The sequence below is a fragment of the Crocuta crocuta genome, unplaced genomic scaffold (assembly GCF_008692635.1).
Source record: "Crocuta crocuta isolate KB4526 unplaced genomic scaffold, BGI_CrCroc_1.0 scaffold30, whole genome shotgun sequence".
NCBI lineage: Eukaryota > Metazoa > Chordata > Mammalia > Carnivora > Hyaenidae > Crocuta > Crocuta crocuta.
In genome coordinates, this window is record NW_027528345.1 from 1873521 (window position 1) to 1900471 (window position 26951).

The 26951-nt window shown below is 38.2% G+C and overlaps 1 protein-coding gene across 1 annotated transcript in view; it reads left to right on the plus strand.

The window, feature by feature from the left end:
- Positions 1-26951, plus strand: part of LRRK2 (leucine rich repeat kinase 2) — a 144963-nt gene that overhangs the window by 101860 nt on the left and 16152 nt on the right. Inside the window, exons 41-45 of the mRNA XM_077753653.1 lie at positions 2063-2163; positions 4899-5089; positions 10003-10163; positions 20230-20400; positions 24596-24696. Of these exons, the coding sequence (XP_077609779.1) occupies positions 2063-2163; positions 4899-5089; positions 10003-10163; positions 20230-20400; positions 24596-24696 (725 nt within the window). The remainder of the gene's footprint in view (positions 1-2062; positions 2164-4898; positions 5090-10002; positions 10164-20229; positions 20401-24595; positions 24697-26951) is intronic.

The window sequence follows — 26951 nt, forward strand, 5'->3', positions numbered from 1 at the left end:
TGGCCCCTACCTACTAGATGTTAATGGTATCTCCTCACCCCACTCCCCAGGTGTGACAATCAGAAATATCTCCAGACATTGCAAAAGGTAGGGGGTGAGGATAGGGGAGCAACATCACCCTAGTTGAGAATCACTGATATAAATAAATGAGATATATCTTTCCAAAAACATTTTATGGGGCATTTGGGTGGCTCAGTCAGTTAAGCATCTGACTTTGGCTCAGGTCATGAGTTCAATTCCCACATTGGGCTCTGCACTGACAGTGCCAGGGAGACTGCTTGGAACCTTTGTTTCCTTCTCTCACTGCCCCTACCCTGCTTGCTCTTGCGTACCCATGCTCACTCACTCGCTCTCTCAAAAATACATAAACATTAAAAAATATTTAAATAAACAAAAACATTTTATAATCAGAAACTCCCCATTATTCTTACACTAGGGTAATATGGTAGAGGTCACTCATTTCCATTTTCCTTGTAGGGTGTGAGTGAATTTCAAGTCTTCAGTTAACACTTTCCTTCTGAGTCAGCAGTTAGTATATGACACCTCTTAATAGACTTGTGAATATTAATGGACTTGTTTTATGACTATATATTTAATGTGCATAGTTCCTGAACATAAAATAATATATGCTTACATATACTTATCATAGAGATTAAAATACACAATTAGTACAAAATATTTTAAAAGTATAAAATATCTAAGCTGCCCATAGATGTGTTATTTCACCACTTAGACATAAGAGGTCTCAACAAGTTGTATTTCTTTGTAGATTTTTCTGAGTCCATTCACTTATGTCGACCAAGTGCTTATATTTCCAAATACTGTATGAGAACCATAAATACTGTACAAATAAGGCTATACTGTATGTCAGTGAGGAGTAATAGCCCATGTTGCTGATCGTGGTCGGTTTCTCTGGCTTTGCTATCTCAATATGCATTGTGCTTTATAGACTTGATAAACACCACAGAGATTGAGGTGATGGAGCAGCAAGGCTCTTTAAGTAACTGCATCACAAGGGCATGGAAGCCCGAAGATACCAAGCATGTTCAGGAGATTTGGGCTCTTCCAGTTTTCTAGGACAGTTGGTCTCAACCCTTGTTGGTTGTTCATTACTATTAACTGGGGAATTAAAAGAAAAGAAAAATCCTAATGACCAGTAACTCCTGTGATTAATTACGTCCGAATCTTTGAGGGTGGACTCAGACATTGGTATTTTTAGAAACCTCTGCAGATGTCCGGTGCAGCCCATACCCAGAAAACTATTGTGCTGGAGCCTAGGGAATGAGCTGTAAGGCAGGAGAAGAGCCTCAGGGGAGATTCAGAGCTACAGCTTGGGTATGTCCCTGATTTAGGATTTTATTAGGAAGGCAGGGTAAATAATTTGGTTTTGAACAAGAAAGTGTCACAATCAGCGTGTTAATTATAGGGAGACTGATTTTGCAGGAGAGGTAGACTTCGTTGGAGGTAATGAACTCAGGACACCTCCATGGTCTAAGCAGAAAGAACCCAGGGAGTAGAAACAGGAAGGAGGCACAAGGCAAAGAGCTAAGATGACTTTTTGGTTTTGACGCCATAATGACCACAAAAAGTTGTTTTTTTTTTTTTTTTAAATCAGATACATAGATGGAATAAAAACTAGTTTGGAGACGAGATAATGAACGTGGCTCTGATGGAGCATGGTTGAGACGTGAAGGGCATGCCAGTGGTCTCCACTGCAAAACTGTAAATACAGGATAGCGTTCAGAAGGTGGCTTGTGGCTGTGAATTCACATGTAGCAGCACTCAGTGTACCGGAATAGATGAAGTCAGGGAGTCGGTGACGTAACTGAGTGAGGAGTATGTAGATGGAAGACGGGAAGGACTGGAACAAAAACTTCAGGTGCATCGTAGTTCACACAGCAGCAGAAGGAAGAGGAAGCATCAAGGAGACTTGATTCAGTGAAACACATGGGTCAGATTTCTCTTCGTGTATAAAACATATGTAACTACAACCGATATAATTTATCTAGCTTCTCTGCTTGGACAGATTAATGGAAGTGCTTTGTACTTTTCTTTTCAAAAGGTGATGGCAGTTTTGGATCTGTTTATCGAGCAGCCTATGAAGGAGAAGAAGTGGCTGTGAAGATTTTCAATAAACACACGTCACTTCGACTGTTAAGACAAGTAAGAAATCCAGTATTATTACATTAAATCAGACATGTTAACCTGGAACTCTGGTTTTGCATGTGTTTGTGAAAATGCAGAATGACCACATTTACCCCCAAAGTCCACCGGAGTTTAGTTATGAAATCCCACTTTTGTCCCCTCTTTATGGAGTAAAAATAAAAGAGGTTTTTTTTTTTCCTATTGAAAAACAAAGAAAAGACAGTATTCTGAGAATTCTCATCTCGGGCTTCACAGTTACCTCCCTCAAGTATGAAGAAAAGAAGGTACCTCATTTTAGGTCCTGTATTTCAAAGGAACCAAATCCTATACATAGTGGCCCGTTTAAAAATCTCTCTTGGCTCCACTTATATCACATGCTCTTTTCTCCATGAGCACTTATGTCCAGGACAGTGCTGTGCCTGTGTTAACCAGTCTCTGTGGTAATGTGGATGCTATTACTTAGAATATTCCCACCTTTTCCTGAGGCTGGGGTTAGAGTCAGTTCTCCCTCACTCCATGGGGTCCTGGAGTGAGGATTGAATGCCTCAGCAAAAATCACAGTACCCTTAGGAAGAAAGAAAAGTGAGTGAATATTGAATGCAAACCCAGCGTTGTCATTCCAGTACACTCTCTGGTTTTGAGTACCAATGAGGATTTACTCTATTTTCTGAGTCTTTCCTGATGGAGAGAGAGGGTATGAAGAGTGGTAAATCTAATTCAAATTCTGTAATCTTATGCCAGAACTCAACTATATTTTTGAATCTATTCACTCTGACTTAAAAAAAATAATTTGTGCCTAAGTCTGGAACTAAATGACCTGTGTAAACTTAAAAAAAAAACCACAGTTACCATACATTAGTTATTATAGATAATGAAAATAATTCCATGTCTGTGTAAAATATCCTGGAGTAATTTTATTAGTCATACCAAAAGTTACATTGTGGCTTTACAAATAAGTTAATAAACATTTTATATGTAGAAGCAAGTCTATGAACCGAATCTGGGCACAATCTCTTTCAATCTGTAGGCAATTGGTTATATAGATCGACTTTTCAGTCTTGGTTATTAGTCTTCCGTGTATGTTCTAAATTTTATTCAGTGTGCTCAAGGAACCCTGTTGGAAATAAGAACACGAAGAATGTATACAGGACTGAGTAGTGTGTAGGCGGCTCGGTGAACCAAGGAAATGATAGAATAAACAGTAACAATAGAACATACACAATGTGCTTCTTAAAAAAAAAAAAAAGGAAAGCACTTCAGTGTTCGATGCTGTATTTTGAGGGTCATTCTACCAGTGGTCATGAACTGGAGCTGATCTATTAGTCTCCTGCCCCTTTCTCTTGAAATCAGTGAGCTGCTTTTCTAGGATGGAAAATTTGTATTCAGTTTCTGTCCATGCCTACGAAAGAAAAAGGACCTAACTTGACTGGTTCTCATCAGTTTTAACCAACTGGGCTAATCAGTCAGAGGCAAAGGAAAAAAAGAAAAGAAAAGAAAGAAAAAGGTTTTTATCCACTAAGGAAATATGATTGCAGTCTGAAGCTTTTGTTCTTGGAAAATCCCCGCTCAGGGTATTCAGCCTTTCTTCTTCAGATTGCAGAATTCTCCACACTCCAGTTTCCTGACAAATGCAGTTGGCACTGATACTCCCCGTCTTTGAAGCTGGCTTTTAAAAAGCAGAGGTTCTGTAGACAGAAATCACAGTTTATAACACAAAGCGATTTAATATCACATGAGCTATAAATTTCAACTAAATTAGGGTTTCAGAGTAAAGTGAAATATGCAGAATAAAGTATATATGGAATTCACAAACCACAAGGAGATTGTAAAGTCTCACAGGCTGTGGTCTAGATAGAGGATTACATCAGAATAGAGACCACTCTGTTCAAGCTAAAATGGTATCCCTGACTTTTTGGAGAGAGATTCCTGCAGCTGGGGGTTGCTTTAGTGAGAGTAGTTCACGGCAAGTCACTCTGGAAAAGTAAGAGTATTGGAGCTAAGATCTGAATGATGAGAAGCCTTCGGCCCTGTGAAGTTTGAAGGGGTTTCAGAGCACAGAGATCAGCAGGGGCAAAGGCCCTGTGGCTGGAATGAAGGAGCTGGGCATGTGCGGCGAATTGAACGAATACCAGTGTGGCAGAAGGGTGCCGCATGAAGAGGAGAGGACACAGAAAGAGATGGGCTGGGACTAGATCAGGTCAGGCCACGAAGGCTGTGTTAGTTCATAGGGTTTTAATCCAAAAGTAATTGGAAGTTATTAGAGAAGTCTCAAGAGGAGGGATACCATATATGTTACCATATATTTCCGCAGGCTGAGACACCCTCAGTAGACTTTTCTAGTCATTAAACCAGAAGTGATAGGCAGGTGGTACCCCACACGCCAGTTGCAGTTGATGAGTAGCGGCTGCTCAGAAGCCTGGCCTGACGAGGCCTCTGTGGCTCACTAGGATTCATTAGATAAGATTGACGTGACCTGATCGAGTGACCACGCAGGGGTGCTGACCCTGCATTAAATGTTCTGAAACGCGCAAAGCAATAGGGGAAGATAGAGCTTAACATTTTCATTCAGAATAGATTTTTAAAACAAGCTGTTTATTCCTGAATATGTGGAAAATACAAAAAAAGATTGAAGAAGAAATGGAACATTTGTTATAATCCAGTTACCCAGAGAAAGCCACACTCAAAGTGTTGAGACACATAAGGAAGGAGGTACTGGGGCTACAGTGCTATTAAGTGAGTTTTTACCTTTGCAGGAGCTGGTGGTCCTTTGCCACCTGCACCACCCCAGTTTAATATCTTTGCTGGCGGCTGGGATTCGTCCTCGCATGTTGGTGATGGAGTTAGCCTCCAAGGGTTCGCTGGACCGCTTGCTTCAGCAGGACAAAGCCAGCCTCACCAGAACCCTACAGCACAGGATCGCGCTACATGTGGCTGATGGCTTGAGGTAATTAATTAGGTCATGTGGTTTTCTACTCAGCGTGTGACAAGAGTGAGCCTGAACTTGCTCTCAGGCTCGGAGAACAGCACTTTCCAGTAACACTGTCTCCCAGGAACATTTCACAAACAACTTGAGGGAAAAGCTACCATTTCCCTGAACAGGAAGACCATGCATAATGTCCTGGTTAGTTGAGTGGAATTTGGGGGCACCTGGGTAGCTCAGTCGGTTAAGCATCCAACTCTTGATTTCGGCTCAGGTCGTAATCTCATGGTTCGTGGGTTTGGGACCCGTGTCGGGCTCTCCACTGGCAGTGCAGAGCCGGCTTGGGATTCCTTCTCTCTCCCTTTCTCTCTGCCCTTCCTCAGCTTGCACTTTCTCTCCCTCTCAAAATAAATAAAATAAAATATTTTAAAAAAGAATTTGAACCCAGGAAACCTGTTCTGGAGCTCATATCCTTAACCCTATAGTGACCTCCTTGCCCTAAAAAAAAATATATAGGTTAAATTTCACAGGGCCAAGGAAAGCGTCAGCTATCATGGATAATTCTAATAAGGAAAGGTTGGTCCGTATTTCTGAAGGGGACCGGGGTGACTTTGTGTGTCCGAGGCGCACCCAACCCTGCAGCCAGCTGGCACCAGGGGAGTGCTAGGGGAGGCAGCATGGAGAGTAGAGAGGCCACAGTCTTGGGAGACAGAGGAACCAGGAGAAGTCACTGCTCCACACACATACCTGTGACTTTATACCTCTGAAACTCGTCTGTTAGAGTCTGTAAACTGTGAGTAATACAGTGTGTGACGTTTCAAAGGCTTTTGTGATGTTTGAAGACATCCCAGATTAAAGTCTGGATTTCCTTCTCCTCCACTGCCTCATCTCCACTTAGGCACTTATTTCACCTTAGAGTCGTCCTTCCTTCCTTCCTCTCTCTCAAATCCCACACCTAATCCTTCAGCAAATACTTTCAGCACTGCCATTAAAACCTATCTTAACGCAGCTACTTCTCACAGCCTCTCTGCTGATCCTTAGCGTCTGAGCCGCCGTCATGGTTCCTGGTCAAAGCGGCCCGCTCGCTCTCACCTGTGCCTCATATTCCTCTTCATATAGCAGCAACCAGGTGGATTTTCTGCGTGGAAATTGGCTCAAGTCTTTATCCTGTTATCAACCCTCTCCTAACTCACTCTTTGGTCGCTGTGCTCAACCACTTGCTTCTCTGAGGTTTCTCGAATGCACTCGGGACTTTATACCAGCTCTTCTCTGGACCAGGAGAATCCTCTTGATGCACTTCTCGTTGTTTTCAGGTCTCCTCTCAGAGTGGATGTCCCTGCCTGTTTTAAGTCTCTCTGGTACCTGTAGCACTCTTTATGTTTTCCTTTAAAGAATGTGTTCATTATCGGTCTCTGCTGCTAGAATCTAAGGGCCAGGATACGACTTGCCATCTTCACCTTTGTATCCCTGGCACCTGGAATGGTGAACCGTCAGTAAATACGTGTTGGCAGTAGGGAGAGAGGGAAATAGGAGACAGGAAGGAATACCTGGCACATGTAGCCACACAGAGAATGCAAATTTCTTTCTCTTCCTTCCCTTCTGAAATACTGTGTCCGTTCCTCTCAGGCAGTGTCCAGAAATGTAAATGGAATGGATGGCAAGGAACGCTGCTCATAAACAAATAAAACCAAACCAGGAAGATATAACTTAATAGTATATAGAGAATATAACAGGCACATAAAATAAATAGGTTTTCCTTTTCGGAAAGAGTCTGGAAGCTACCGAAAAACATCTAGATTATTCGTGAAACAGTATTGCAGGAGTTTGGATTTGGGTTGGTATATCTGCTTTTGAACACCAGGGGGAACCATGTGTTAAATTAATCTAGATAACAGGCAACAACGTCTGGTGTATTTCAGAGCGGGATCAGTCACTTTCCTAAGTCCACATCTTAGTTTTTCCCTAATTCTAACACATAATTCCCAGAATGCTTATTTATAAAATGATTAATTGCTGTCTTTGACTCACCACCATCTGAAAGACCTCACCTCTAAGGTGTAACTTATTTTGGTTCTCTGAGATTTTAAATAACAACTCTTGCAGTTTCTGATGAAATAAATGAAATGTCAGCATATTTTCCTTTAATTCACCTGATTTCATCTCAGCCTAATGCCAAGACAGCTTTCTGGATCTTGCACCACAGGAAGCTAGTAGATTTCAGTAGCTTTCAGTCTTCTGCCAGAACTAAGTATATTTTTAAAAATTCAGCGTTAACATTTGTCTCTGCAAATTTCAGCGTAGAACTGTAACAACAGAAGTAGAGAGAGACAATAAAGTCACACTCCTCTGGAGTCCCTGAAGTGATAAAGCTGTTTAGAAAGATATATAAACCTTTTTTTGCATTACATAGTCTTACAGTATTTCCTACAACTCTTAGCTTTCATTTCTAATTCAGTCCTCTCCTTAGAGCTCTTTATCATAATTCTCAATTACCTATGAAGATATGGTCACCAGTATTTCCCATAAGCTTCTATGGTTCATTATTTACAAAATTGAGTTTACTTTCTCTGCTGCTTCCTCCTGCCGTGAATCTGTTCTTTTCCTTGTGTCTCCCACTTGCTGATGAAGATCCTTGTAGTCACATCTAGGCTGCCCCTCACCTCCCAAAAGTGAGTATCCATTTGGCCACCAGGTCTTTGACTATTTCACATTATCTGTTTCATCAATTCATTTATTTTTATGCCACTACAGCTGCCTTGGTCCAGTACCTCTAGGGAATTATCAGAATATTTATGCTAAAATAAAAATCTAATTATGCTTGAAATTCCCAGGGAGTTCCCCAAGTTATTTGTGAAATACATGCAAACTCCTTGGCAGAGCATCAAAACTCTTTGTGTATGCCTCTTGCTTTTCTCTCCAGTCTCTTGCCTTCCCACTGCCCTCACTCCACATTCTAATCATTCTGAGGGTCTTGACTTTTCCTTGACATCCATGTCTTTCTTTGGATTTGTCACTCTTCTTTTCACACACTTGTCTGCCTAGAGTATTCATTTTCCTGTAGAATTTGCTCACATACCATCTCCACAATGAAGCTCTGAATAGATGGCCTCTCTAGCATATGTTTCTTGGGTTGGCTATATGCAGGACTTTGTGTTAGGTGCTGGCGAGGAAAAGGCAGACATTATGTGTGTTATCCTATCAAGGTTGAAAACTTAGAGTTTAATGGGAGAGTCTGCTTTGCTCTCTTTACCTCTGTTTTTCTCCCTCTGGCTTTCCTGACATTTGATACCCACCGCATTTCTGCAGCCTTGTTTGATAACCTGTCTCTCCTTCTAGATTGTGACTGCTTACGAGCACGGGTATAAGGATATATAAGATATAAGGATATTATTATATCGCCTAGTGACTGGCCCTCATAGACCCCCAATACAGATTTGTTAAGTGAATGAATGCATCTCATTTTTAGACTAATTCTATTTAGGATGAGATAAAGTTTACTTTTAATTATAAAGAAAGGAGTTTCTTAGCAACCCTGATGATAATCCCAATTAAAGAATGACTAACTGAGTTTAGACCGGCTTATTTTAATAAAATATTTGACAATGCTCATTGTCATATAATGCATAAATTACAGCTGAATTATTTTCAGTAAGGCAAGCTCTGTACTTGTTAATATATCAAAAGCTATTTTGCTAGTCTATTAGAAGCTATTAAAACTGTACTTTTTAAGATTAAATTTTATAATTGAACATTTTAACTAACCCAGTTAATCTTTCCCTCCCACTGACATTATTTCAAATTAAGTTTAAGTATTTTTTTTAACCTTTGAGAAGTATTCTGAAAGAGTCTATGTTCTATAAATATTCTGAAAGAGGACTGCATTAGGAAGGATTTGGATGCTATTCAATTATGCATGACTTGGCTTTAACTTTTTTCTTCTTAATCTCCCAGCTTTTCTCTTCAACAGGGCAAGGGTAGCTAATGGCCTTTCAGTAAGCCCTTAGTAAATTTTCTTTCGAGTCCATTACTTATTGTTAAGGTCAACTTCATTAGTACATTTATCTTATTTTTCAGCCAAAAATATGTAGAGCGAAATGAGTAGGCCTAACGTCAAATGTCCTGACAACATCCTGGAAGAGAAAGAAACTTCTGCAGTAGCTGATGCAATTAAATGATACATACCCTTTAGGCCATCATGCAATGGAAGGTTCAGAGTATTGCTGCCATTCTGCTCATAATCCCTCTAGCAGTGATTGGCATTAGGTAATGGAGTATATATTTATTGGTACAGTATGAACCCAAACCAAAAGTCACAAACAAACAAAGGATTTAAATTTACCTCAGTAAGTTCTGTAAAAAATTGTCCTTTCAAGGTAGGTCTAATTTGCCTGGGATATCACATGGAGAACTATAGCAAATTGGCACCGTGGAGTCAGGAAGACAGAGCTGGGGGTGAAAATTTGAACTTTGTGAATATGTAAGGAAAGGTGGTGACAAAGTTACTTTAGGGAGTTACAGCAAAATCCTGTCAACTCATATTTAACATATTTACATTTTAAACTGATTAGAATAGTCATATGACCTTTGAGAGAATTCAGAATTCCTTTTTACTAATTATTAACATATGAAAGAAAACTCACCAAAAACTGGTCCTTTAGTTAAACTGACTGTGCCTTAAAGTTTAAATCACTCACATGTCAGGATTGACCTGTTTTTTTGTTGGTTTGTTGTTTGGTTTTAAAAAGCACAAGTTATTTTGTAATATTTGGCTTGCATGCTTTCATTCCCTTCTACGTATCTTTTCACTTTGAGGGGTCAAACTTAGCACAGAATTTTTGATGCTTTGGATAATGGGTGTACATATTTAAAGAAATCATGACAAAAGTGGTAATAGTATAATCACATTTTGAAGACTCTGCCTGTGTGTCTTCTGGCAGATACCTCCACTCGGCCATGATTATATACCGTGACTTGAAGCCCCACAATGTGCTGCTCTTCACCCTGTACCCCAATGCTGCCATCATTGCAAAGATTGCTGACTATGGGATCGCTCAGTATTGCTGTAGAATGGGGATAAAGACATCAGAGGGCACACCAGGTATGTGAGAAGGTTTGCTTGATAATTCCTTCCTCAGGACGGATAACCAGGGGCTTCAGTTGTAAGTTCAGGAGAATCAAGAAATGCTGTGTCCTATCACATTGTGAACAGATATTTCTTGTGTGAATAACCGTGACAGTACATAGTGATTTTAATCATTGTATTCTGTAGGGGAGAAGCAACCTACTGATATAATTTTTCAGAGAGGGAAATGGATAATGCTTGATGTCAGATTATATTTTTAAAAGTTGGATTTTTTAAAACATTTTGATACTCCAGAGGTGGTGAAAAGGAACAGCAAAATTTCAATCTAGGTACAGTTCACATTTACCTAAAAATGAGACAAACCAAATTCAGGTTCCCAAGCCATTTCTTGTAACTCTGAAATCCAGAGAACTTGGAAAACCCAACGTTTTTTTATAACTGATTTAGTGACAAAATCTGGCCCAAACTAACTTGATGCTTGATTCTCACACATATTCTCAGTGTGAATATGCGTATGTTTCATGGCAGAAAAGAACATATTTGAGTACAGGGTGCTGGCCACAATCTTACTGAGTTTATGGAATTATTTGCATTATTATTAACTTCCTTAAATATGAAAAAGTATAAATTTCTCAATACTTTTGGTTTCAAGAGTTTCAGATAGGGACTTGAGGCCCAGAGTTTTCAGTTGTACTTTCTTCTTCTTTTCTTCTTTCCTTCATGGTAGGTTGGTACAGGAGTTTAAACCTTTAAATCTTGCACTTGAGCTTTCTTTCCTCAAAATGTGTTAGTTGTTAATACTTCAATACTTAAAAATAATACAGTTTTTCTCTTCGGCTGTCTATAGCAAGATGAGTCATGGTTACTATGTACCTATTGTGGTTGCCATTATTCAGTTATTTCCAGAAATCACAGACATCATTTTCTTGCCTTAGATTTGAATGTTGGTTTTTAGAATCATCCACAACCCTTATGTGTCATGCCTCTTCTAATAATCCTGTTACTTCTACTGTTACCTGACTTTCTACCTGTGAAAATCCAACTTCCTCTGCTCTTGTGTTTGCACGGTCTTGTGTTTAGATGTGTTCTTTCACATCACTGTCTACTTCATGGAATCCTCTGTTCCTTTCTCAACTCCCATCCTCTTTCTTCTAGCCTCAGATTCATCAGAACCTCAGGTTCTGATTAGTAAGAAACAGTCACAGGACAAGTGCTCTCTACAGACAGCTTATCTTTTGGCTTTCAGTTTGAGTGGGAAAAGAAGATTGAGGGGTTGACTTATGTTTGGGGAAAGAGCTCCATCTTCAGAGAAATTTTTACAAATATTATTTGTAAATAAAGTTCTAGGTGGCTGTACATCATGATGATTATAGCTCAACTAAAACAGATGCCTAAAATGGAAGATAATAGGAGATGTCTGAAAGTAGGCAAAAAATCCTAGTTTGTTCTTTAACCATCTCCCTAGCCCCCACTCTACTTATGTGCTTAGGTGAGCAGATGGCCACAGCTTCTGATGCCTGGTTTTATTTTTGCTTCAAATATATATTCTACCTTTTGTTTTTCATACCTATGTGTTGAAAGTACAGTGTGCCCTTTTATAAACCTTTCAAAGTACATATGGCTGCATGTGTCACTGGGTTGTTTAATAATAATAAAATAATCTCTTGAGCACCTGCTGTGTACCAGGCTCACTGCCAAGTACATTAGACACATGATGTCTTATCCTCATGCCAAGGCTGAAAGTTAGCTTTTATTTTCTCATCTGTAAAATGAAGAAACTGAGGTTCAGAGCAAGATTCTTTTTTTTTTTTTTTTATNAGCCACCCAGGCGCCCCCAGAGCAAGATTCTATATTTGCAGGAAGTCATGCAGTAAGTGGTCAAGATAGAACTCAATCTAAATGTGAAATGAACCCAGAGCTATTTGGCCTTAAATCCTAATTCTCTCTCCTTGATTACATGTAACTCTAACATGTACTTAAAAAGGCTTAAATATTTCATCTTAGTTACTAAAAAATCACAATAAACAAGGCAAAATAATGGGGCCATCATGAACAGCAGACATTGTCAAGTCCTGTTTTGGAAGAAGAATCATGGAGGATGGAATTCCACAGGCCTTATATATTCCCACCTAGAAAAATGTGGGCACAGGATGAGGGGCTTTCTCTTGGGAGATCTGCTCATTACTCTTGTGTATAATGGAAAGTAGACCAGGCCACTCAACTGGAGCCTGCAATGTGTTCCCCCTCCAACCCCTCACCCAGTAACGGTGTTCATGGAGTATAAATTCTACTGTTGAAGCCTTGTTCACCTTCTTGGACAGTTGTTCTCTGTGGTCCCTGGTGACTGTGATTTGGGACTCAAGCCTGCCACCTCCCTCAGCGGGCTGGGCTCAGTTCAACTCTGTTCAGACTCTTGGTCCTTCCTTTCAAGTGTCTGACTTCCTGGTTTTGATCAAAATTTGCCTAATGTTCAGTATCACACTACTTCTTCATGCCAAGCCAGATACTTGTTACTGATCCTCTTAATCTACTGTATCACTGTGTGGCAACATTACATGGAGAAAAACCCAAAGCCTGATCCCTTCTCTTCTGTTCTGCCCTCTTTCCCCCAGCTGCTTAATACGTTGTAAGCATGTTTTCTTGCTACATTCCAGACCTTCTCTTTATCATTACTTAATTCATTATTGCTAGAGCAGTTCTGATGATCGCAGCCTAAAATTTGGCCTCAGATTTTAAACAACATAACCATCACCACTGCTAACCACCATTGCCAAACTTTTCCTCCCAAAAACAATTATGCTTGAGCAGAAAATCATCATGATTTCAATTGTCTCCTGTCTTTTCTTTTGAATGGTTTTTCTTCTTAATGTTGTCACTTTAACTTGGAAGCTTCTAGATAAACAAAAAACATGCATTTGTTAAAGTTTTATGTGTGGGTGTTTTTTATACTACCCCTTACTGTGGTGCATTCACTCTGTTGTATGCATGTGAGTGTGGGTTCATTACTGTTGTTTCAAAAAAGATGGGAATTAGGGCGCCTGGGTGGCTTAGTCGGTTAAGCGTCCAACGTTGGCTCAGGTCATGATCTCACGGTTCCTGGGTTCAAGCCCCATGTCGGGCTCTGTGCTGACAGCCAGCTCAGAGCCTGGAGGCTGCTTCACATCCTGTATCTCCCTCTCTCTCTGACCCTCCCCTGCTCATGCTGTGTGTGTGTGTCTCTCTCTCCCTCAGAAATGAATGAAAACATTAAAAAATATATTAAAAAAAAGATGGGAATGGGAGCAGACCTTTTGTGGTATGAACGGTGTGCTGCCTCATGCTTAGACTTTTGTGTAGGTTGATTATCTCATTTAATCCTTTTGAGTATCTGACGTAGGTCCTGTTACTATTCCTGGTTTACAAGTAAGGAAACTGAAGCCTAGGGACCATTAGAAATGTCTACAGGGTCATACCAGGTGTAAATGCATGCTACCCGTATGCAGAGCCCATGCCAGGTAGCGCCAGAGTTGGAATGCAAGTTAGAAACAATTCAGTTATTGGGAAGGATTGACACAGTGTCTGTTTACATTGTAAATATAAAGGTAAAGGTAAATATGGGATACTTTCAACTGTAAATAAGTTGAACTGTAAATAAGTTAGGAGAGCATCAACTTTAACTCAGTTAAATGGATATATTTATATCATATTCTGTCTTGGGTGCCAGTCAATTCTGGGTCCTGTGACAGTTGCACTGTTGACTGAGGTGGATGGCTGAATGATGGCTTCAACCGTGCCAACATCCATAGAAATACTGTAGTCTTTGGGTAAATAAAAACGTCACTCTCTGGATACATACTATTATCTGAGAGAGATTATGAAACATGCTCTATTCATACTTTTCTGAAAGTAAGAAAGGAAAGGAAACCTATGTTTCTGTGCATGACGTGATATACAGTCAGACCTAACATAAATTTCTTAGACTTTTGATCTACAGATCTGTTTCTTATTTACTCATTGCATTTGTTAAAATGCAAGCTTATCCGAAAATTTATTTCTAAAAATAGTGTTTAGACAATGAATCATATTTTACCAATTATTTTGACACTGTAATTGTTATGGTAATTCCCTAGGGAAGTTTGTCTTTATTCTTTATTCATTTATTCGTGCATTTAGCAATAATTTATTAAATGTTTTCCAAATACCAAATTGGTGCTACTACTTCACGGCTGTGTGGTTTTACTTTCTGGGGCTCAGTTTTCACTTATGAAAATTGTTATGAGATAAACTAATGCCTACCTTATAGGGTTGTCCCACACAAATAGCATAGAACAGGGCTTGGCATATTGTAGTTGCCTCGACTATGTTATCAATTGCTCTAGTGGTGAATTTGGGGGAACGTGCATGAATAAATATAAATTTTACCCTCCAGAAGGCACGCATTCTGCCAAGACAAATAGGATTACACAAATAATCATAAAGCATTTTGTCAGTTTCAATAGGCAATCAAGGTATAATGATAAGAACACAAAGGAACAAGTAATTAACTGAATTGTAAATTGTCAGGACTTCCTTCATAGAGGAGAGAATTCTGGAATTATATCTTAAAGGATAAGCTGGAAGTTTGAGAAAACAAAACAAAAACAATAAAAGAGCAGAGTAGACTTTCCAGGCAAAAGGTACTAAGGCATAATATGACTTGTTTTACTCAGAATACTGCAAGAAATTCTGATGGTCTAAATTATAGATGGAGGATGGGGGATTATTTTGTTAAGTGTTTTTCAATTGTGGTTGTGAATTAGATGACATGTAGAGCTTAAAGAATATATGTCCTGGGGTTGTATCATTTACAGTTCTATTTTAATAGGCATGGACTGGAACTCTCAATCTGGCCACAGGTTAGAAGCTCCTGGAGAATTTTCAAATCTATAGGTCTCAGGACCTTACTCATATGGATTCTGATTTAAGTTCTGTAAAGTTTGGGATGGAGCCCAGATATTGATATTATTTAAATATCTCTAGGTAATGCCAACATGCATTCAAGTTGAAGAGCCACTGGTCTATAATGAGGGTCAAGAACATCTTCAGTGTTTCAAGCATGCAAATATTTCTAATACACAGCACAGTATAACACTTTTTTAGCTCATGAAGGGCCTTTATAAAAAAATTTTTAATGTTTTATTTATTTTTGAGAGAGAGATAGATACAGTGTGAGCAGGGGAGGGTCAGAGAGAGTGGGAGTCACAGAATCTGAAGACAGGCTCCAGGCTCTGAGCTAGCTGTCAGCACAGAGCCCAATACGGGGCTTGAACTGCGAGATCATGACCTGAGCTGATGTCAGACGCTTAACTGACTGAGCCACCTAGGCGCCCCAATGAAGGGCCTTTTAAATCATGCCCAATAATAGAATCTTTCAGTTTGGGGAAGTCATTGACCAATGTTCTTATTTGTTAGCAAAAGTTTCTCATCTCTGCATCATGCCTGCATGAATCAATGATAAAATGGGATTCAGTTCTAAAATAGAACTGAAATTTTGGTACTGTCTCACAGTGGGGGGAAATATTATCTACAGAAAACCTTTTAACAAGATGGTAAGTATTTACTCTAGATTTTGAAAGTATGAGCCTGTGATAGGAACAAAAAGTGAAAGTAAATATGAATGGAGTTTGGACTTCTATACAAATTTTTAAAAAGCAATGTCAGTTGCTTTCAATTAATCTCTCTCAATGCTGCACATCCTATTCTAGGCACCACAGTGGAATCTGGAGATGCAGAGATTGATATGGCTTTGTGAACTATTTGGCTGTCTGGATTCTCTTAAATATTGGCTATGAAATCAGACTGTCTGGGTTAGAATTCTTGCTCTACCACTTGCTACCTGAGACCAGAGAAATTACCTAACTTTTTTCCTTGGTTCAACAATGGTAACTTATAACAATCTCTATTTTAGGGGATTGTTGTGAAAATTAAATTTGTATAAAGAAATTCATGTAAAGTGTTTGGCACAATGCCTGGCACATTCTACCTGCCTTCACTTTCCCCAACTTTCTTCTCTTTCTTCTTACCTTAGAGAGTGCCAGGCTCAGTTTTTGGTTCCCTTCCCTGTGCTGTAGGCTGGAAACCCTCTGCGGGACCATCAGAAGACTCGCCTTGTTTGTTCATGTCGCTCAGGGATCACTGTCCTGTGCTCCTGATATGTCATTGTTCTATGCATGATGGTAACTCTAGTTGCTCTTATTCCATCTTAACTAGAGGTAAAAGACTTACTTGAACAGCCTAACTTAACAAATGTACATTTAAGATGTCAGTTAGTACTTGACATTTTTAGTCTTTGAGGGCCATCGGTGCTAAACAGCATATCCCTGCAGTGTAGTGACATGGTCCACGAGCACCATAGGTCACTCGTGATATTAGATCATAGATCATGTGGCGATATGGTCCCTTTGTGAAGATGCAGGAGATGTCCCTATTTCTAGCCTTTCACAATGACAGGTGATAGTAAAAGTGTTCATTTTCTTCCCAAATTAAATTCAGTGGTGAATAAATCCAATAGCTTGAAAGCATATTCTTCCTGTTACTACTAGGGTGACAAGTATAATAGTTCCAGGGGAGTCCTCACTGATAAGGCACACATAAAATAGCTTTGAGGATCTTCTCACGGTTTAGACTAATAATCAAACATCATGTTGGCAAATTAGGTCTTAACACCCTCAGGCCCCCTCCCCCCAATCATTATTGGTTTTGATGTGAAGGACTCCATGATGAGGCACCTTAGGCCAAGTCATTTTTTTTTTTAAGTGTATTTGTTTATTCTGATAGAGAGCACGGGAGGGGCAAAGAGAGAGAGAGGAAAAGAGAGAGAAAATCCCAAGCAGGCTCCACACTGTCAGTGCAGAGCCTGATGCGGGGCTCAAACTTACAAACTGCAAGATCATGACCTGGGCCAAAACCAAGACTGTGACACTTAACTGACTGAGCTGTCTATGCTTCCCAAGCCAAGTCACTTTAAAGTAATATTTGATTTACAAAACATAAGGGCATGAGGTGAAAGCAGCAAATGCTATTAAGCAGGTCGAAATATGTGTTGTTAATAAATTAGCAACAATAATTCTTACCCCTCTGGTAACTTAGAGATATGTCTGTGTCTAGATTCGGTTATGCTTCAGTTATTTATAGCTATATTGTAAATTCTGCTTTAGTTTTCTTTTTCTAACTAATATTTCAATGTTAATGAAATATTCGATGTCAGACATCAGTTTTCACAGTTGCGTCATATTTCATTGCTAGTATGCACAGTAATTTACTTACTTAACCATCTGACATATATTTAAATTTTTTTCTGACTTTTTGATATATTGACAGTGTTTTAATTGACATAATTTTAAATTTAAATTGTCCATTTATAAGAAATATTTTTTAATGTATTTATTTTGGGAAGGAAATTACATGGAAGCTGGGAAGGGGCAGAGGGAGAGGGAGAGAGAATCTCAAGCAGTCTCTGCCCAACGTAGGGCTCAATCCTACAAACCAAGAGATCATGACCAGAGCCAAAATCAAGAGTCAGCCATTTTACCAACTGAGCCACCCAGGTGCCCCTGTCCATTTATGAAACTATTTTTTTAAACATTAAATTCCGAGGCATGGTATTGCTGGGTGTGCATGTTTTCAATTTTCAAACATTAATTGCCTCCTAGAAAAGTTAGTTAATTAAAATTCCCTTCATACTCAAATTAGAGCTCTCATTTCCCATTCCGGGCTTATTATTCCTTTTAATCTTCATAGAATTAATGATCAAAACTGAAAACTTCATGTTTTATTTTTCAAATCTTTATTTGCTTATTTTTATTTGAGGCTAAGCAATCCTTAATATATATATATATTTCCTTTCATGTCCTGTATGTTTTTGTGTCTTTATTCATTTGTCCATTATTCTTATCATTTGGCAAGCTGCCATTAGTCATGTTGACTCTTTGCCTCTCCTATACTGCAGGTATTTTCAAGTGTGGGGTTTTTCCTTCAACCTTCTTTATGGCATATTACCAATGTAGAGTTTGAATCTTTGAGGTACACAACTTGTATTTCTTTGACCTTTTAGAGTCCGATTTTCCTGACATGTTTCATTGGTCAGGGTCAGGGTCCCAAGAACAGGGACGATGGGGTGGTCTGCCCCACTGCACGCAGTTGCTTATTAAATTTAAATTCCTTAAAAACAGTGTGCCTTCCCCAGCTCTCAGCCTTTGGCTCGCCCCACCCCTGCTTTGGCACAGAAAATGATTAGGAAGACCTTTTGTCCCATCCCAGTATTATCAACTTAATTATTAATACTTCTTCAGCAGTTTCATAGAGTTATATTTATATTCAAACTTCTGTTTATCAAAAGTTTATCAGGTATAAAGAGTGATGCAGCTAATTCCTCTTTTTAACACAACTCACTCTACTATAATTTATTAAAAGTCTGTCTTTTCCCTGCTGCTTTGAATGCCACCTTGATCATAGCTTTCCTCCATTTTTGGATCCAAGCTCTCCATCTGGTTTCAGTGTTGCCTAGATGTTGGTAGAGTACCAAAGATTTTAATTGTGTTATTTTGTAGGACAAACTGATTTAAACAGTTGTTGATTGAACATTTTTGAAATTCATCATTTTCAAGTGGATATTATGCTTTTTCAGAGAAACAAGTTACAGCAATATTTTATGCACTTTTGTGTTTAAAGATATGGGTTGTGGATAAGTGTCTCATGTTATTCTACATGCTTTGCTGATTAAATGTCATTTTATTGTGATCTGTGATAACATATTTAATGCAGACCACACTATTTGATTGGTTATAGTCAGATCATCATTCAGTGTTTACTATTTGAGGGAGGTTTTTTCAAACGGCACCTACTCCTCCATGGTTAAAGTTAGAAGAAATTGGTAGTGCAATCAAGAAATTATAAAATTATTAGAAATTTATCAGGTGAATTTCAAGCAGCATTTAGAAGTGCCTTATATTGTAATTGAGGTACCTCCTGAATATATAAATAAGGATTATGCTCTCCCACTGAGAATTGTGTCAATGAAGATATTTATTTTGAAAGGGGAAAGATAAAAAGGTTAAAATCATTTCCGTGTTGAAGTCAATATTTCTTTCCATATCCTTGCAATTATCTTTCTTAGTGTCCCCTGACTCACTGAGAAAGAAAAAAAATTCTAACCCTCTTTGCAGCTCTAACATCTGTGGATTGATGCCTAGAGGGCTAAAAACTGTTGTAAAAGAACATATGCCTTGGATGAGAAGTTAGACTAAATGACCCTCGAGTTTTTCTGTTCTTAGATCCATTGATTCCAAATCCTAATGCTTCTAACAGCAAATTTACCAAGGGACAAAATATAGTGAATGTTTTAATAGTCTTTGAATAGCATCTTGCTATAATAGATACCCCAAAAATGTGTTGAACGAATAATAAATAACTGGATGAGATTTATTTTAGCCTCTAAAATCCCTTTAACATTCTAGAAAGGTAAGCATAAGTATTCTTAATGAGCTAGCTAATGTGTGAGCAGCTCATTATTTTTAAGTACTCTTGACTTTACCATTCATTATCTTTGTGGCCTTAGGAAAACACATAACATTTTTGAAAAGATTATGTTATTCGTAAAATGTAAAGTCCTCATTTGCCCACCACAGGTGAGTTTTGTGCATAGCAAACGAAATACTTAGGAAATTCTCTGTAAGATGCTAAAACAATATGAATTAGGATATTCATATTTTACATTGTGCTTACATGATGTCACTTTTTAAGAGCTGTCTTAATTATTACACAGTTCTTTAGCTTAGGGTATGAGTATGAAATTATGGCTATGTAGGAAAATGTCCTTATTCTAAGAAAATTCCTATTGTATCCATCAGTTGGTCAACTGATAGGTCAATCTATATATATATATATAAAAACAGGGATAAACAGGGCTGTTTACTGGCTGCGTATTTCCTTACAGTGAGGACATGGCCAGGTTTAGAGCTCATCTCCTTGACTCTTCATCAGCATACATGCCTAAGAATATTCCGTCTTGGGCATATGAGCCCTCGTGTTGGGCATAGTTATTAATACATCTGCTTCCTTTCAGGGTTTCGTGCACCTGAAGTTGCAAGTGGAAATGTTATTTATAACCAGCAGGCTGATGTTTATTCATTTGGCTTACTACTCTATGACATCCTGACAACCGGAGGTAGAATAGCAGAGGGTTTGAAGTTTCCAAATGAGTTTGATGAACTGGCAATACAAGGAAAATTACCTGGTAAGTGCTATTTTATCTACAATAAAGATTTTATTTTTAATATCAGCAGCTTTCTTTCCAAGTTGTTTAAATGTGGTTGTAGACTTAATTCATTTCACAACTGATGGTTTTTTTGTTTGTGCATGAATATTCTTAAATCCTGTAACACAATAAAAATCACATGAGAACGATAGCAGTTTTAGACTTTTTTTAAATATCCCAAATTCACATTAATGTATTAAATTTAGAAGAATATTCAGAAAAGGAAATTGCTGTTAGACCTCCATGCTTAGTGATTTCTGTTCTTATAAAGAGGTACTATGTGCTCATTAGCCTGGAGTGTTTTCATTTTCCTTGAGGGAGATAATTTATATATAGGAATAGAAGGTTGAATTATTTAAAATAATAATCTTTAGTAGTAAATATTAATAAGAATTAGTAAATGATTGTTTAATGAGATCAGATCTCATTTTCAATGGTTGTCTCATGTTTTTAAGAAATTCTAAGATGTTGTCATTCATTCCTTAACTATTACTTTGGTTCCCCTTACAAAATACTCCTTCAGATATATGTAGCTGTTTCTCATATTTTCTGCTTTTTCTTTTACTTAAGGAGTATTTTTGAGTGTATGCTATATGCCAGGTATGGGAATATAGCTTTAACTACCTCCTTTTGGGTGACTTGAAAGATTCTCACCAAAAGAGTTGAACAGATCAATGAAACCAAGAGTTGTTTTTTTGAAAAAATAAACAAAATTGACAAACCTCTAGCCAGGCTTCTCAAAAAGAAAAGAAAGAGCACCCAAATAGACAAAATCATGAATGAAAATGGAGTTATTTCAATCAACCCCTCAGAAATACAAGCAATTATCAGGGAATACTATGAAAAATTATATGCCAACAAACTAGACAACTTAGAAGAAATAGACAAATTCCTAAACACAAACACACTACCAGAATTCACACAGAAAGAGGTAGAATATCTGAACAGACCCATAACTAGTGAAGAAATTGAATCAGTTATCAAAAATTTCCCAACAAATAAGAGCTCTGGGCCAGAAGGCTTCCCTGGGGAATTCTACCAGACATTTAAATCGGAGTTAATACCCATTCTTCTCAAGCTATTCCAAAAAATAGAAACAGAAGGAAAACACCAGCATCACTTTGATTCCCAAGCCCGACAGAGACCCAGCAAAAAAACAGAACGACAGGCCAATATCCTTGATGAATCCGGATGAAAAAATCCACAACAATATACTTGCAAATCAAATGCAACAGCACATAAAAAGAATTATACACCATAATCAAGTGGGATTCATTTCTGGGTTACAGGGCTGGTTCGGTATTCGCATTCAATCAATCAATGTGATACATCACATTAACAAAAGAAGAGATTAAAACCACATGATCCTGTCAATAGATGCAGAAAAAACATTTGACAAAATACAGCATCCCTTCTTAATAAAGACCCTCGAGAAAGTCGGGATAGAAGGAACCTACTTAAACATCATAAAAGCCATTTATGAGAATCCCTCAGCTAACATCATCCTCAATGGGGAAAAACAGAGCTTTCCCCCTGAGATAGGAACATGACAGGGATGTCCACTCTCACCACTGTTGTTTACTAAAGTGCTGGAAGTCCTAGCATCAGCAATGAGACAACAAATGGAAATAAAAGGCATCATAATTGACAAAGAAGAAGTCAGACTTTCACTTTTCACAGACGACATGATACTCTACATAGAAAACCCAACAGCCTCCACCAGAAGCCTACTAGAACTGATCCATGAGTTCAGCAAAGTTGCAGGGTACAAAATCAACATACAGAAATCAGTTGCACTTTTATACACCAAAAATGAAGCAACAGAAAGAGAAATCACGAAGATGATCCCATTCACAATTGCACAAAAAGCCATAAAATACCTAGGAATAAACCTAACCAAAGATATAGAAGGTCTGTATGATAAAAACTATAGAAAACTTATGAAGGAAATTGAAGAAGACACAAAGAAATGGAAAAACATTCTATGCTCATGGGTTGGAAGAATAAATATTGTTAAAATTTCATTACTACCCAAAGTAATCAACACATTCAATGCAATCCCAATCAAAATTGCACCGGCATTGTTCTCAAAGCTAGAAAAAACTATCCTAAAATTTGTATAGAACCACAAAAGACCCCGAATAGCCAAAGTAATACTGAAGAAGAAAACCAACATGGAAGGCATTACTATCCCGGACTTTAGCCTCTACTACAAAGCTGTCATCATCAAGACAGTATGGTGTTAGCACACAAACAGACACATAGACCAATGGAATAGAATAGAGAACTCAGAATTGGACCCACAAATGTACGGCCAACTAATCTTTGACAAAGCGGGAAAGAGTATCCAATGGAAAAAAGACAGCCTCTTTAACAGATGGTACTGGGATAACTGGACAGCAACATGCAGAAGAATGAAACTAGACCATTTTCTTACACTATACACAAAACTAAACAAAATGGATGAAGGACCTGAATGTGAGACAGGAAACCATCAAAACCCTAGAGGAGAAAGCAGGAAACAACCTCCTTGTCCTCAGCCGCAGCAATCTCTTACTTGACACATCTCCAAAGGCAAGGGAATGAAGAGCGAAAATGAACTATTGGGACCTCATCAAGATAAAAAGCTTCTGTACAGCAAGGGAAACAATCAATAAAACAGGCAACGGATGGAATGGGAAAAGATAGTTGCAAATGACATATCAGATAAAGGACTAGTATCCAAAATCTATAAGGAACTCACCAAACTCCACACCCGAAAAATAATCCAGTGAAGACATGGGCAGAAGATGTGACCAGACACTTCTCCAAAGAGGACATCCAGATGGCCAACAGGCACATGAAACGATGCTCAGCGTCACTCATCTTCAGGGAAGTGCAGATCAAAACCACACTGAGATACGACCTCACGCTGGTCAGAGTGGCTCAAATGAACAAATCAGGAGACTCTAGATGCTGGCGAGGATGTGGAGAAACAGGCACCCTCCTACCCTGTTAGTGGGAATGTAAACTGGTGCAGCCCCTCTGTAAAACAGTGTGGAGATTCCTCAAAACATTAACACTAGAACTCCCCCATGACCCAGCAGTAGCACCGCTAGGAATTTATCCAAGGGATACAGGAGTGCTGATGCATAGGGGCACATGTACCCCAATGTTCATAGCAGCACTCTCAACAATAGCCAAATCATGGAAAGAGCCTACGTGTCCATCAACTGACGAATGGATCAAGAAGATGCGGTGTATCTATACCATGGAATACTACATGGCAATGAGAAAGAATGAAATCTGGCCATTTGTAACAATGTGGATGGAACTTGAGGGTGTTATGCTGAGTGAAATAAGTCAGGCAGAGAAGGACAGATACCATATGTTTGCACATATAGGTGGATTAGGAGAAACTTAATGGAAGACCATGGAGGAGGAGAAAGGGAAAAATATTTGGGGAGATGGAGAAAGGCAAACCATGAGAGACTCTTGAATGCTGAGAACAAACTTAGGGCTGATGGGAGTTGGGGAGAGGGGAAGTGGGTGATGGGCATGGAGGAGGGCACTTGTGAGATGAGCAATGGGTGTTATATGGAAACCAACTTGACAAACTATTTAAGGAAAAAATAAAGAAAAAAATAAAGATTCCCACAAAAATAAAACTTATTATTCTTTGGATAAACTTTAACATTATTAGATCATCCCCCTTATTTTACCAGTTACCTTTCCAGTGACATTTCCCAGGCCTCTGGTTTATACCAACCAGAAGCATGGCACACCTCTTATAAAAAAGAAATGTGCACAAACTGACTGTAGGGCTACGAAGATTAAATGCTTGCTAGATTTAAGTATTAAAATTAAAAGTAATTCCACAGAAGTCTCATTATATGCACAATAGTTTTTTCAAAGTGTATGTGAAATGGAGGTGTGGAATCATTTTATTCAATTGGTATTTGTATCTTTTTCTATAATAAAAATCAAGAAATCTTTTTGATGTCTCTAGTAGATATAAAGCTAAAAAATATTCTCTTTACGTTAGTGATATAAGTAGATCCATAATAAAAATAGGATTAAGGAGATCAGAGTTTTCCTTTGCATGATCTGAAACTCTCATGCACAATGAAAGGAAATTAAACAGTTGTTCTGGTTTGTCTAATGTTCTAGCATGATATGTTTTTGAATGTTTTAGATCCAGTTAAAGAATATGGTTGTGCCCCATGGCCTATGGTTGAGAAGTTAATTAAAAAGTGTTTGAAAGAAAATCCTCAAGAAAGGCCCACTTCTGCCCAGGTATGCTTACAGTAAAACTTTATCAATATTTTATACAGAACATCAAATATATGTATATATACATATATGAATATGCATATGTAATATGCATGTATGTATATTATATTCACACATATATTCAAATATATAAGCATATACATATATAGTCTTCACATATATAAGTAAACATATGCCTACAGTTTAAAGCAGTCATAATGCAACACTCCTATATTCCCCAGCACTCGTGGCACAAAATAGAGTATTGGTAACACCCTGGAAGCCCCCATATGCTTCTTCCTGATTGTATCATTCTCCTTTCCCTAGAGATGTAGCCGCTTTATAACTTTGGAGATAATGTCCACTTCCCTTTTCTTTATGTTTGCTACTCAGTTTAGTTTTCCTCTATTCATCTTCTACTAAAAATGGAATTGTAATCATGTCATGTTCCAAGATATTTTCAGTTGCTTTCCAACCTTATTTTATAAGATTTATGGGGTTGTTAAACATAACCATTGATTATTTTCACTGCTGTTCCATTCCACTCTTTGAGTGACCTACAGTATATGTACCCATGATTGTGTCCATGGGTATTGACATCATTTCCAGGCTTTTTGTTATTATGAACAGTACTGCTATGACCATGGTTGTACTTCTCTCATGCAGAATGTATGAGAATTGCTCTGTGGTATACACCTAGGAGCTGAACTGCAGAAGCATAGGATATATGAATATCCATGTTATTTTCTGAAGAAATTGTACCAGCTTGACACTTCCATCACCTGTATGTTAGGGTAGCCATTTCTCTATATATTCTCCATAAATTTTAGTACTGCCTGGGTTCTTATTTTTTTCAAATATATTGTCTTGTATATTGATTTACATTTTTCTAAATACTAGTAAGGATGATCATCTCTTTATATGTTCATTGGTTATATACATATTTACTCCTCTGGGAAATAACTGTTCGTTATTTTGACGATTTTTCTGTGGGATTTTTTGCAAAGAAATGAAGTAAGTAAAAGAAGAAAAATACTAATCCCTGTTGGTTATATATATTGCAAGTCTCTTTTCCAATTGTGGTTTGTCTTTTTTTTTTTTTTCCTGTGGGGTGCCTTTTGATGAATAGAATATCTTAATTTTATTACAGATAAACTTAACAGCCCTTTTAATGTTTATTACTTTTGGGGTCCTGTTTTAAGACAACCTCATCTCTCCCAGAGTCACAAAAATATTTATCTATGGCTTCTTCAAAATGGTTAAATGTTTTGCTTTTGGGAGCACCTGGGTGGCTCAGTAAGTTAAGCATCCAGCTCTTGACTTTGGCTCAGGTTATGATCCCAGTGTCGTGGGACTGAACCCTGTGTCAGGCTCTGTGCTGAGTGTGGAGCCTGCTTGGGATATACCCTCTCTCCCCTGCTCCTCTCCCCTGCCCACTTGCTCTCTCTCTAAAAAGAAAAAACAAATGTTTTGCTTTGACATTTAAGTCTTAACCCATTAGGAATTGGAATTTTATCTGGATCCAGTTTCTTTTTTCCATAGGGATAACTAAATTTTCCAGCTTTATTTATTAAATAGTGTCTTCCTTTTTTCTATTGATCTTTTCCCCCCAGTTTTGCTCTTTAATATGTCAGATACATACATCCACATCCACACGCATGCTCTCTTGCAATGGTCAACTTATCTGTTCTTCCTCTAATACTGTCCTATGTTAATTCTTGTCATTTTATAAGGCTCCTTTCTTTACTTATTTTTCTCCTCTAGGAATGCTTTAGCTTTCTTGGATTCAGTTTTTCCATATAAATTTTAAAATCACTTTGTCAACTTCTATGAAAAACCCTATCGTGACTTGGATTGGACTTGCATTGAATCCTCAGATAATTTGGGGAGGATTTTGTCTTTATTATATTAAGCTTTTCTATTCTTGAATGTGGATTATGTTTTCTTAAGTGTCTTTCAATAAAGTTCTACAGTTTTGCATATAGGTCTTCCACATTTTTTTCTTGATTTTCTTGCTGCAAATTACTGTTAACTCAATTCCTGGCTTGAGAATTTTTTTGAAATACCTAGACAATGGGAATCTGGTCTACAGATGTTCGTGAGAGCAAGCTTTTGAATAACAGTCTCTCAGGGTTCTTTTCCTTCCTCCCCCTTTGTCTGTAAAGTACAAGGTAACTTTCCTCATACCAGTGAAAGTGGCTGGCTTTATTTCTGGTTCTCAATTACTCTGAAAGTGCAGCCCTTTGGGGTTCCAGATTGATTGAAACAGGCCTTTATTG